The 12088-nt window shown below is 33.9% G+C and overlaps 1 protein-coding gene across 1 annotated transcript in view; it reads left to right on the top strand.

The window, feature by feature from the left end:
* Positions 1–12088, top strand: part of SLC15A1 (solute carrier family 15 member 1) — a 66880-nt gene that overhangs the window by 51040 nt on the left and 3752 nt on the right. Inside the window, exons 17-20 of the mRNA XM_020964062.1 lie at positions 2448–2591; positions 3659–3708; positions 6251–6358; positions 11491–11575. Coding sequence (XP_020819721.1) covers positions 2448–2591; positions 3659–3708; positions 6251–6358; positions 11491–11575 — 387 coding nt within the window. The remainder of the gene's footprint in view (positions 1–2447; positions 2592–3658; positions 3709–6250; positions 6359–11490; positions 11576–12088) is intronic.

Below are 12088 nucleotides of genomic sequence, written 5' to 3'. Positions count from 1 at the left end.
AAAAATTGTGACAGTGCTTTGATTATCCATCTCCAGTTCTAAGCACTTTCCCATTCTTTACAACTTTTCCAAGAACAGACATAATTGCCTAGATTGGTTGTTTTTATTTTTGTCTTTTTGTGTTGTTTTTGAACTCAGGTCCTCCTGACTTCTGAGCCAGCGCTCTATCCACTGCACCACCTAGCTACCCCCCAATAACTTCTTGATATTTTTTTCTTATCCCTAACATAAGTGGAAGGAAAGGTGGTTTTTGTTTTTAGCACTTACTACAAGCCTCGATACCTTCTGGATTTTATTCTTCCTCATATCTTTTACAGCACGTTGTATGTGGTACATACAACATAGGTTGCCATTTTTTTCTATTTGGTCTCACTTTGCCACAGCTTCAGTATATTGCATATGTAAAATATCTGATTACCCTAGGCATTCTCCTTAGCTACATCCCCTTCCCCTTTTCCTTCTCATTCTAGTCAAGGGTGACTAGGCCACCAAATTTAGTTCCTGAAAGTCTCCCATCACTTGTGAGCTAATTTCACTCTCCAAAAATCTTTAGGTCATGGCATCCTATCAATCCTATATCAAACTCTGAAATCCACCCTCTTAAAGTCTTAAAGGGTTTAAGTCAAACTATGACTCCATTCCCCTCTTTTATATAGACTCTAAGATGGCTTGTTGATGTCTGTTGGACAAAGATATTTTGCTTTTTCTCTGATAGGCTTTTTATCCTTAACTTTCATGTTAAACTGGCATTAGTTCTTACCTTTCAGACTATGACTAGACATATATTTGATAAAGTAACTTCTCTACTGGAATACACTCTGATATCAGGATGACCAAAGTAATGAAGACTAAAATCATGGAAACTTCTCCAGGGTTAAGTCATCTTTGGCTTGAGTTATTAATTAAAGTTATTATTAACTAAGTAGACTTTGACACTGGAGCTATCTTGTTCCAATGGAATAGAGGGATTCACTGCAAGTGGTATGACGTATATCACTTGGCAAAGCTGACCGACTTTGCAAGACTAGGCAACTGATTCTATTTCAAACCAGAGAGAGAGGGGCAGCTAGGTGGCACAGTGGATAGAGTGCCAGCCCTGAAGTCAGGAGGACCTGAGTTCAAATCCGGCCTCAGACCAAACACTTGACACTTACTAGCTGTGTGACTCTGGGCAAGTCACTTAACCCCAATTGCCTTGAAAGAAAAAAGACAGCGAGTATGACAAAACTGTAATTGTAATTGTAAAAGTAGCTGTAGTCAAATAGACCCGGGCTTGAATTCTACCTCTGACAGTGGTTTCATGACTGTCATCGAATCACTTTACCTCTCTAGGCCTTAGGTTCCTCATCTATAAAATAAGAGAGTTGGACTTGACCTTGTCCTTTCTAGCTGTAAAATTGGGTCCAATGGTGATAGCTGATATTTACATGGCATGTTAAGGTTTATAAAGCACTTTATATGTCTCATTTGCTCCCCACAATAACTCTGAAATAGGTGCAACATGTATTAACCCTATCTTACAGGTGAAGAAATTGAGGCTTAAGTTAACTGATCGTCTTTGGTCATATGGCTAATAAGTATCGGATGAAGGATTTGAATCGTTGTTCTTTCTATTATATAATTATATATATACATATATATGTATATATATATATATGTATATATATATAATTATATATATACATATATATATATTATATAGTCACTATACTATACTATACTTTACTATACCTAGTAGAACCTCAAAATGTATAACATCCAGTCTGAACTGAGACTTTTGAGAAGTTCTAATATACTCCTTTGTACAGTGAAAAGGATGATTTTTTCCCCTTTTAATTGTTGGGCATGAGATAATAAGGGAAGTATAAGACCCTTGATTGTTATGGCTAGGATGATAACAGATAATAAAATTACTCACAATTTTTCTTCTGCTTACTTTGCCAAAAAGAATCTTTGGTCTTGGGAAAGATAAAACAAAATTTAATAGTAAGCAACTAAAACCCATATAAGGGGGAATAAGGTAAGGTCACCAAAGCTGCTATTATCTGAAACTTCTCTGGTCCACTTGATATATAGCCCAGACAGGATCACTAGACCCATTGTTATATTCTGCCCTTTGGTAGTAATTTCTGTGGTTATGTTCTTTGGCCTTCATAGGATATAATAAAGAAAGATTTGACAGACTTTGTGGAAACTTAACATGCCTTTTGTAATCCTAAGATATCTTGAGGCAAAGGCCAAAGACAAAGGTTGTTGGATGGAGGGTCTAGGCAAATACTGCAAATATAAAGAAAAAAAAGCCTGTTTGTTTAAACATGCATGAAGATGATTCAGGAATTCTGGGGAGTGTTCCATAAGCAACTAAATTCCAGAATCCTGAAATTTCCAATTTGACATGATAGAATAGACAAAATTTATGATTATGGCCATCTTTTTCTCTTCCACAGTCCAGTGGCTTCTGGACTTCGGAAATCAATAGCCCACCAAATATAAACATTAGTTACGGGCAACAACAGTACACAGTTCCAAATAACTTTGAAAACGGCTATCGCCACAGTATTCTAGCATGGGATATCAGCAACATTGTTGTGGTAAGTGTTTCTGTTAAAGAAAAGTAGTATCTCTGTGTTGGTGGGGCTATAGTTGATGTCATGGGCTTTTTATTGTAGTTAAATATCAGCTCTGTAGATTTTTTGTGGGCTGTCCTTTTTACAGAATTGTCTCCGTTCTTGCTGCTTGCAAACTAAGTTATCTTACCTCCTTCCCGTACATATTGGTAGGTGAAACTAAGAAGACAATACTTGATCTTGGTTATAAGGGTTATAAGCCCATCTGATTTCCTTGAGAAGAAAGGAACTAGGGATTAATTAAGCATGTATTATGTGCCAGATACTATACCAGCCAATGAATATGCAAATACAATGTTAAGAATTGTCACTCTGAAGGAGATTGCATTTAGCCCTTCCACATCATAACTTTCCCCATAGCAGTTTTGATATATTTTAGGTGGGCATAAGAAATTAAATGGGATTTTTGGGAGTTTTGCAGAAGCTACAGGTGACATGTGAAGAAAGCTAGCAGGCAACACAGAAAAAGTTTACAAGCTCAGAAATGCATAAAACATAGATACAGATATAGATAGATAGTATTGTAAAATGTCAACATATTTTATCTTTTAATACCATAATAATTCAGAGTTCTCTGGTACGAAGGGAGGGCCAAAAAGTTTTACATGGATTTACCAGTTTGCAGGGGTGCCATGTCCCTAAACCCCCTAACGTGTAAGGGATAACTGCGTACTCTATGTAACATTGAACGCTGAAAGTGTTCTTTTCAATGAACTAGAAACCAACCAACATCACTTTACCTCTCTTAGTACTTGAGAAGCTAGATTTTCTCAGTGAAATGAATTTGGCAAAACTAAGAAGACCTGTTAAACAGCAAGGAAATGCAGATATATACAAGGTCTTCTATTGACACATCTCAACTACAAAGAGGATAGAGAAATTAACTGCTCTGCCCATTACATCACCCAACCCTTTAACTAAGCATCCCTCTACCTTAAAGATGCTTATGATTGTTATTTAATCTAACCTTTATTCTCTGAGAAATACATACTCAAATAACTTCAATTAGAAACATTTTTTTCCTCCCTCAGCTGAAAGACAGCCTTAAAAGCAAGCCAGAAAAAGGAGAAAATGGAATCAGGTATCTGTTTTTAACAAATCTATAGTTTTCTCTTCAGCAGTATAGATTTCACTGAGGATTGGATGTTTTCAGTATACTTCTACTATTTTCCCCCAATCACTTTGTTGAGTCAAATTACAGTTTCTGTTAATTTGGAAGGAAGTATTAGCAATAGCTTTCAAAAGCTATGATCTGTCACTTCTGAGGAGATTTTTGATTATGAAGCTCAGGAAAGATGTCAACTATTTTTGGCCAAAGATTGGCTTCATTTAATGATATGACAAGGTCAAAAAGTGAAGGTTGTATGATCTAACTTTAAATTAACCTAAGTCTTAATCTCCAAGGATGGATCTTGTAAGAGAGAGTTCTGCTTCTTATTTAAATTTGGCGTTTTCTCATCTTTCTTTATGGTAGCCCTAACATAAGTGCCTTTGATCTGTATGCATTTCACTTTGAAATTGTTGATTTGCTCAGAATAACATAAGATCTTCAGTATACTCTCCGATTTATCAAGATCCTATTTTATCTTTAATAATGAGCTCATACCACTGAACACTTTTCTTGAAGCTCGAAAGCATGAAGTGACTGTACCAAGTTCACACATCTGTTAAATATCAGCATCATGACTCAACTTCAGTCCAGATCTCTCAAATGCAGGTCTAGTGTTGTTTCCATTACAACTTGTTGCCTCTCAAAAACTCTATGTTTCAGCCTTCCTTGAAAAGTGGGTCTTATACATGTTGATTCGTTTTGCTTGAGTACTTACTTATTAATGAGTGAGGGTTCTCCCATTGGATGGAGAATCAATGGGAGGTGAGAGATGTTTTTTTTTAAAGAACTTCAAAAAATGCTTAAAGAGAGGTTTCCCCTAAAATCTATTCTTTTGTGTATATATTACCACTTGTATTATATTCTGTCTATTGTGGAGATATTATTCTAATAGGGATTTGAGAATTTGCTAAGCTCAGCTCTCTCATACTATCCCTATTCCCCTAAGCATCACCTCCTTGGCAGTTTACTCCATTAGATGGGGCTAACGCTGCTATACTGCTGCTGTTCTACTCACGAAGATCTATCTCTTTTCTGTCCATCTGCCCTCTTGCAGATTCATGTCTCTTCAATTCGTAGTCTCTTTAATGTGGAGTCAGGACTCAAGTTCACCCACAAATACAAAGATCAATGTAATTCAAATGTTTCTCAGGGTTAGGGGTGAGCATTTCTCCCCCTGAGTTCCAAATTCCAGTCAAACCCTATTATATTACCTCATGTTACACAATTGAGTTTCTGTATTATCAATTTCACTTGTAGTATTTTGCTTAATCCCCTTTCAGTGGAGGTGGGCTGGGAAAGCTTTTCCATTTTTAGAGAAATATAAGCTGAGGGTTGATAATTGTAACTTATTATGTGACCTCAGGGCAAATGAATGCTGGCTCTTGGACTAGAATCTATAACTTCTGACTCTTAACTAATTAATTGCTCTTCTAATATGATGCTATTAATATTCAGTCAGTGAAATAAATTCTAATGATCTGGTTAGAAACTAGAAATCACAGATACTTAAACTATTTAGAGTGACTCCAGCATACATTTTAGAAGGACTTTTAAAAAAATGAATACCTTAAATGAACCAGTCTCTTTGTTTTGAATCTTTCTCCTGAAAGTGGTGCCCAGAAAATTCTAGTAATTTTAGAATTTGAAATAGTTATGTATTAAGTGTATTTTGCATTTCTGTAAGTGCCTTAGAATCTCAGATAAGAGGTTAGGTTTCAACCTGAATTGTTTTACAATCTATAAATTACCTTTTATTAATTATTAAATTCTGATCATTTTTATAGTGCCTTAAGACTTTCAAAGTACTTATTTTCCTTGTTAGTATATCCTACTTTTTTAGGGGAAAAAAACAACAAAGCTTTCAGCCTCAATTTTCTTGCCCAAAGTCATCTGATATCTGGGTAGAAAAGCCAGTATTAGAATCCAGGTTTTTCAATCCCTACTGCAGTGTTCTTTCTGCTTTGTCATTATGGTAATTTTAGCACCTTTAGAATTCTGTACCTTATTTACGTTTGTTTCGTAGTTGAAACTTTTCTTTTTGCTTTAATGCATTTATTTTCATCATGTCAAAATAAGTAAAGGAATTTCTTCCAGATTTGGCACTAAACAAAGCAGCCTATAGAGTAAATGCTATAGTAAATGTGTTTAAATATTAGGAGAACTCTTTTTTTTTTAAATGAATTAATTTTGGAGTGGGGAAGGCAATCAGAGTTAAGTGACTTGCCCAGGGTCACACAACTAGTAAGTGTCTGAGGCTGGATTTGAACTCAGGTCCTCCTGACTCCAGGGAAGGTGCTCTATCCACTGTGCCACCCAGCTGCCCCTGGAGCTATTGTTTTCTAAGTGTTATAGCGAAATATTTTGAACAGAAATTCCATCAAAGAGTAGATCTTAAGAAAGATAGTAAAATATGGAGGCTCTATTAGAAAACTAGTGATAACATGTTAAATGCTCAAGATTCTATACTTTATTGTGTTTCAAAAGACACCTAAATCATTGTCAAACCTTTCAGATTTGTCAATGGCTTGGATCAAACCATCACTGTCAACATGGATGGAAAATTGTATGAGAATATTACCAGTTACAATGCCAGTGATTATGAGTTTTTTACTTCGGGCACGTGAGTACATTGAAAAAAATTTCAAGTGGGGATTTTAAGCTTTATTTTCTTTGAAAACAATAGAATCAAAGCAAAGACCAGTAAAGATGGTGAAATAGAAGGTAGCAGTACAGTACAGCTTCACCCTACAACTACTCCAGCAAAGACCTAGAGCATCAGATTCCCACAAGCAAGGTGTGCAGTTAGAAGATTATACAAATAAGGATGAAGAGATAAGGGGATCAGACAACACTTGAACTTTTTTTTCATCTGAATGAGTCAAAGGAAGGTAGAATACATCCACATTCACTTACACACATGCAAAGAATTGGGTCCAGAAATACACTTCAGTCAACAGGGAAGCAGGAGAGAATAGGGAGTCAAGAGGGGAGAGAAGAAGATAACAAGAGGGAAGGTAAATTCAGGAAGGAATTAATCAGAAACAAAATGAACTCTAATCTAGGAGAACAGATTTCAACGAGAGATTTTAAAGAAAAAAGAGAAAGAGCAAGAACTTATGACTATAGTCTCAGTTGGGGAAAGAGGAAAGCCATTGGGTGAGACAGGGAGGTAGAACCAGAGTACATCAAGCACAGAATGCTGATGCTGAGCACATTCATCTCTTACTTCCCTCTTCTTTGTAAAAAGGAGGGGGAAACAAAAAGATTAAAAAAAATATAAGAGATAGGATGGAGGGAAATGCACAATTAATGATCACAACTCTCAATGTGAATGGAATGAACTCACCCATACCCCCAAAAATGGAAAATTATAGCAAATGGATTAGAAAGTAGAATCCAACAATAAGTTGTTAATAAAAGACACACTTGAAACAAAGGTTTACACAAAATTTAAAAAGGGTCTGAATCTATTCTGTCTCAGCTAGGGTCAAAAAGGCAGAGGTAGTGATCATAATCTCAGATAAGACAACCTCAAAAATATCTTTAATAATAGAATTAATTGGAGAGATTACATTATACTGAAGATGTAATAGAAAATTGATTAATATCAGTATTTAAAATATATGTACCAAAAAGCATAGTACACAAATACTTAAAGGAAAGGCTAAATGAATTACAAGGAGATATAGACAGTGAAATTTAATAATGGGAAATCTCAGCATACCTATTTTAGAGCAGTTAGCTAATCTAATGAAAATATAAATAAGTAGTTAATCACTTAATAGGATTATAGAAACTGTCTATTTATGATAGACATCTGATGATTATTCAATTAGACAGAAGTATACATTTATCTCAGCTGTACATTGGTACCTTTACAAAAGCTGATTGTGTACTAGGGCATAAAAAAACTCAAAAAATGCATGAAAGCATAAATGTTAAAGATACATATTTTATTGATCACAATGTAATAAAAATTACATTTAATAAGGAACCATTGAGAAATAATTAAAAATTAGAAATTAAATAACTTTTTCTTAAAGAATTGGCAGGTCAAAGAACAAATTATAGAAACAATGGTTAATATCATTAATGATAATGACCCCAACTAGACAACAGGCCAAAATGTGTGAATACAGTCAAAGCAATTCTTCGGGAAAAAATTTATATCTCTAAACATGTTTATGAACAAAAGAAAGAAAAAAGATCAATGAATTGGGTGTGCAAGCCAAGAAATGTAAAAACCCCAATTAAACATACAAAACAGAGATTCAGAAAATCAAAGAAGAAATTAACAACACTGAAAGCAAAAAAAAGAACAAAAACCAAAACCAAACAACCTACTGAGTTAATTTTAAAAAAGAGAAAAAAATCAAGCTATTAGCTAATTTGATTTTTTTTAAAAAAGAAAACCAAATTACCATTATCAAAAAAGGAACTTTCACAACAAATGAAGAAACATGGAATTTATTATGAGGTATTTTGTCTACTACGAAGCAAAAAGATGACTTAAATGAAGTGAATGATAATTTACAAAAATATAAAATGTCCAGATTAACAGACTATTAAACAGAAATTTAAATAATCCCTTCTCAGGAAAAGACATTGAACAAACCATAAATGAGTTTCCAAAATAAAAAGAAAAAAGCTTAATGTCATTTGGAGTTATGAGGAAATTCTACTGAAATTCAAAGAACAATTCCAGTATTATATCAACTGTTTGGGAAAAAAATGGGGAAAGAATGAGTACTATCAAATTCCTTTTATAATATAAATATGCTTTTGATACCTAAATCAGGGAGAACCAAAACAGAAAGAAAACTGCAAAACAGTGTCCCATAACCATAGAACGATTTTTAATTAAACATTGAAGCAAAATATTAGTAAGGAGACTACAATAACATACCACAAAGATGTACACCATGTCCAGGTTGGTTCAATATTAGGACAATTATCAACAGAATAAACTAGAGTGACAATAAGAACACAGAAAACAACAACAACACATGATTATATCCAAAAGATGCAGAAAAAGCTTTTGAAAATATACATCTGTTTCTATAATAGAAAACTTAGGAATAAATAGACCTTTTTGAAATAAAAGTAGCATTTATTGAAAATTAAGAGCCAACATTATATGTAATGAGGATGAATTAAAGGTCTTTACAGGAAGATCAAGAGTAAAAGCAAAATATCTATTATTACCGCTAATGTTTGACATAGTGCTAGAAATGCTAGCTATAGAAATAAGGCTAGAAAAAGAAGTTGAAGAAATAAATATAGACAAAGAGAAAACAAAAGTATTGCTTTTTTGCAGATAACATAATGGTTTATTTAGTGAACCTTAGAGAGGAAAATAAAAATTACCTAAAACAATGTCAGCAAACTTGTGGAATGTAAAAGAAATCCACATGAATCATCAGTATCTATATATATATTTGCAATAAAACTCAGCAGGAAGTATGTGTACTTATAAAGTTTATATATGTAGAAAGTATGTATGCTTATAGTGAGAAATTCAATTTAGAACAACTACAGAATCTATAAAAAAAATGGGAATCTACCTACCAAAACACAGGAACTATTATGAATATTGAGTACAAAACACTCTAGAGAAATAGAGACATACAATAAACATTTATAGAGCGCCTGCTATGTGCCAGGCACTGTGCTGAGTACTGGAGATACAAAGGGAAAAAAAAGACAGTCCCTGCCCTCAATGAGCTTACAATTTAACGGGAGAAGACAATTCAGCAAAGGAAGCTGGAAAGCAGAGGTGGGGCACCAGAGAGTAGCCAGCACAGGCATATCATGTTCTGTAGAGTCCAAACCAAACAGAACTGTAGGTGTAAAATGGAGGATTATCTGAAAAGTCTAGACTTTTGCCCTCTCTAAAAGGAAAGCAGACAACAGAGGAGGCTGAGGGAGTTGGGAAGGTATTGAGTACTCAAAGCTGAGTTAATGGTGTAATGATTTTGGATGATCAGTTTGTTCTGTGGGGCATCATATTCTGTGTTGGAGAAATAGTAATAGTTCTTGGATAGACGAGACCAATATAATAAAATGACAATGCTACCTAAATTAATTTATTCAGTGCCAAACCAATCAAATTATCAAAGGATTACTTTATAGAGCTAGAAAAAAATAGCAAAATTAATCTAGATGAATGAAAGGTCAAGAACCTTAAGGGAAATAATGGGGAAAAAAAGTGGAAAGGATGCCTGTCATTACCAGATCTCACACTAAATTGAAGCAGTCATCAAAATGACTGGGTACTGTATAATAGAGAGATCAATCAATGGAACAGGTTAGGTAGACAGCATGTAGGAACAAAGAAACACAGTAGAAGAATGTTTGAAAAACCTAGAAACTGAAGTAAGAACTTAATCTTTGACAAAGAATTCGGGCAAAACTGAGATGCAGTATGCCAGAAACTAGCAATCTCACGAAGTATACCGAAATAAGTTCCAGTGAATACATGACTTAAATATAAAGGGCAATATTATAAATAAATTAGAAGATCAAGGAAGTGATTACCTCTCAGTTCTATGGATTAGGGAACAGTTCATGACCGAACAAAGGTTTGAGAATATCACAGAAGATACAGTGGACAATTTTGATTACATAAAATGTAAACGTTTTTACACAAACAAAATCAATTTAGCTAAAATTAGAAAGGAAGCAGATAACTAAGAAAAAAAATCTTTGCAGCAAATTTTTCTGATAAGTCTCTCATTTCCAAGTATATAAAGAACTGATGTAAATTTATAAGAGTAAGAGCTATTCCCCAACTGACAAATGGTCAAACACTATGAACAGGCAGTCTTCAGAGGAAAAAAAAAATCTATGTTATCAGTAGCATATGAAATAATGCTTTAAATTACTAATAACCAAAGAAATACAAATTAAAGTAACTCTGAAGTCCCACTTCACACCCATCAAATTGACAAAAATGACAAAAAGGAAAAATGACAAATGTTGAAAAGGTTGCAGAAAAATAAGTATACTAGTACACCATTTGTAGAATTGTGAATTGGTTTAGCCATTTAGGAAAGCAAGTTGGAAATACAATCCAAAACTTACTAAATGGTGCATACAGTATAACCTCAAAATATCACTACTAGGCTATAACCTCAAAATATCACTACTAGGCTTATGTCCCAAAGAGATCAAAGAAAGAGGAAAAGAATTCATATGTTCAAAATATTTATGACAGCTTTTTGTGGTGACAAAGAACTAGAAGGGGGTACCTATCAATTGGGGAATGGCTGAACACATTATGGTATTTGAATGTAATGGAATACTATTTTACTATGAGAAATTATGAAAAGGTCTGTTTCAGAGAAATCTGGGAAGAATTGTATGAACCAATGCAGAGTAAAATGAGCTTAATCATAATAACATATAATAACAACACTATAAATAAAACAACTTTGAAAGCAATGCTAATCAAAGCAATGACCACCTGCAATACTAGGAGGCCCATTGTTGAAGCATGCTACCCAACTTCTGCCAAAGAGATGATAGACTCAGGATGCAGATTGAGACATTTTTGGGGCACAACCAGTGTGGGATTTCATTTGTTTATCTATGCATGTTTGTAACAAGGGAGTTCCCCACCTCCACCAATGATGGTGGTGAAGAAATAAATGTTTATTAATTGAACTTTTTCAATTAAAAATACTATAGGAAAGCCTCTGCTTATGAAAAAATGGCTATTAAATGAGAAATCCTTTTTCCCGTCTTCAATAGAAAAACTATCCAAATTTTAGGGGGCTGCGAACGTCGTTCTCCAAAACTTGAATTTGGCAGTGCATACACCTATGTGATAACAAAGGTAAATTACCAATCCCATTTTAGCAGATTTGCTACAAACTTCTGTGCTATTTGTGTCTACCCCACCCCAATTAACTATAGTTAATACTATTATATTTCTAGTGTTTTGAAGGTAGTTATCAATTTAGGATTTATTTTAATTTGGGATTTATCTTACTAAACATTTTTTCTAATTTTAATTCTAATTTCCTAAAAACCAGAGAACATTTAAACAATCTTTTTGATTTTTTATTTTAAAAGGGAGTAATCTTATTCTAAAATTAAAAAAAAATCAAGCCCTGTCATCTTGAGATGTTAGGGACTACTAGAGGATGTTTGAGACAGATTTTTATCCTGTTAAGATGCCTTAAGAAAACTGTACTTCTGCTTGAATTCTCACCCTTTGAAAGAAGTATTAGTGGCAAACACTTTTATAGTCCATAATGATGTAATGTCATAATTCTTTCATGTGAATTAAGTTATCTTCCTTAAACTTCATTGGAAATGCTGAGTGTGTATCTTGGTTAAAAGAAAA

The sequence above is a fragment of the Phascolarctos cinereus genome, unplaced genomic scaffold (genome assembly GCF_003287225.1).
Source record: "Phascolarctos cinereus isolate Bilbo 61053 unplaced genomic scaffold, phaCin_HiC Scaffold_7;HRSCAF=346, whole genome shotgun sequence".
NCBI classification, from domain to species: domain Eukaryota; kingdom Metazoa; phylum Chordata; class Mammalia; order Diprotodontia; family Phascolarctidae; genus Phascolarctos; species Phascolarctos cinereus.
Note: the sequence above shows the minus strand (reverse complement) of the source record. Positions and strands in the feature narration are given on the sequence as shown.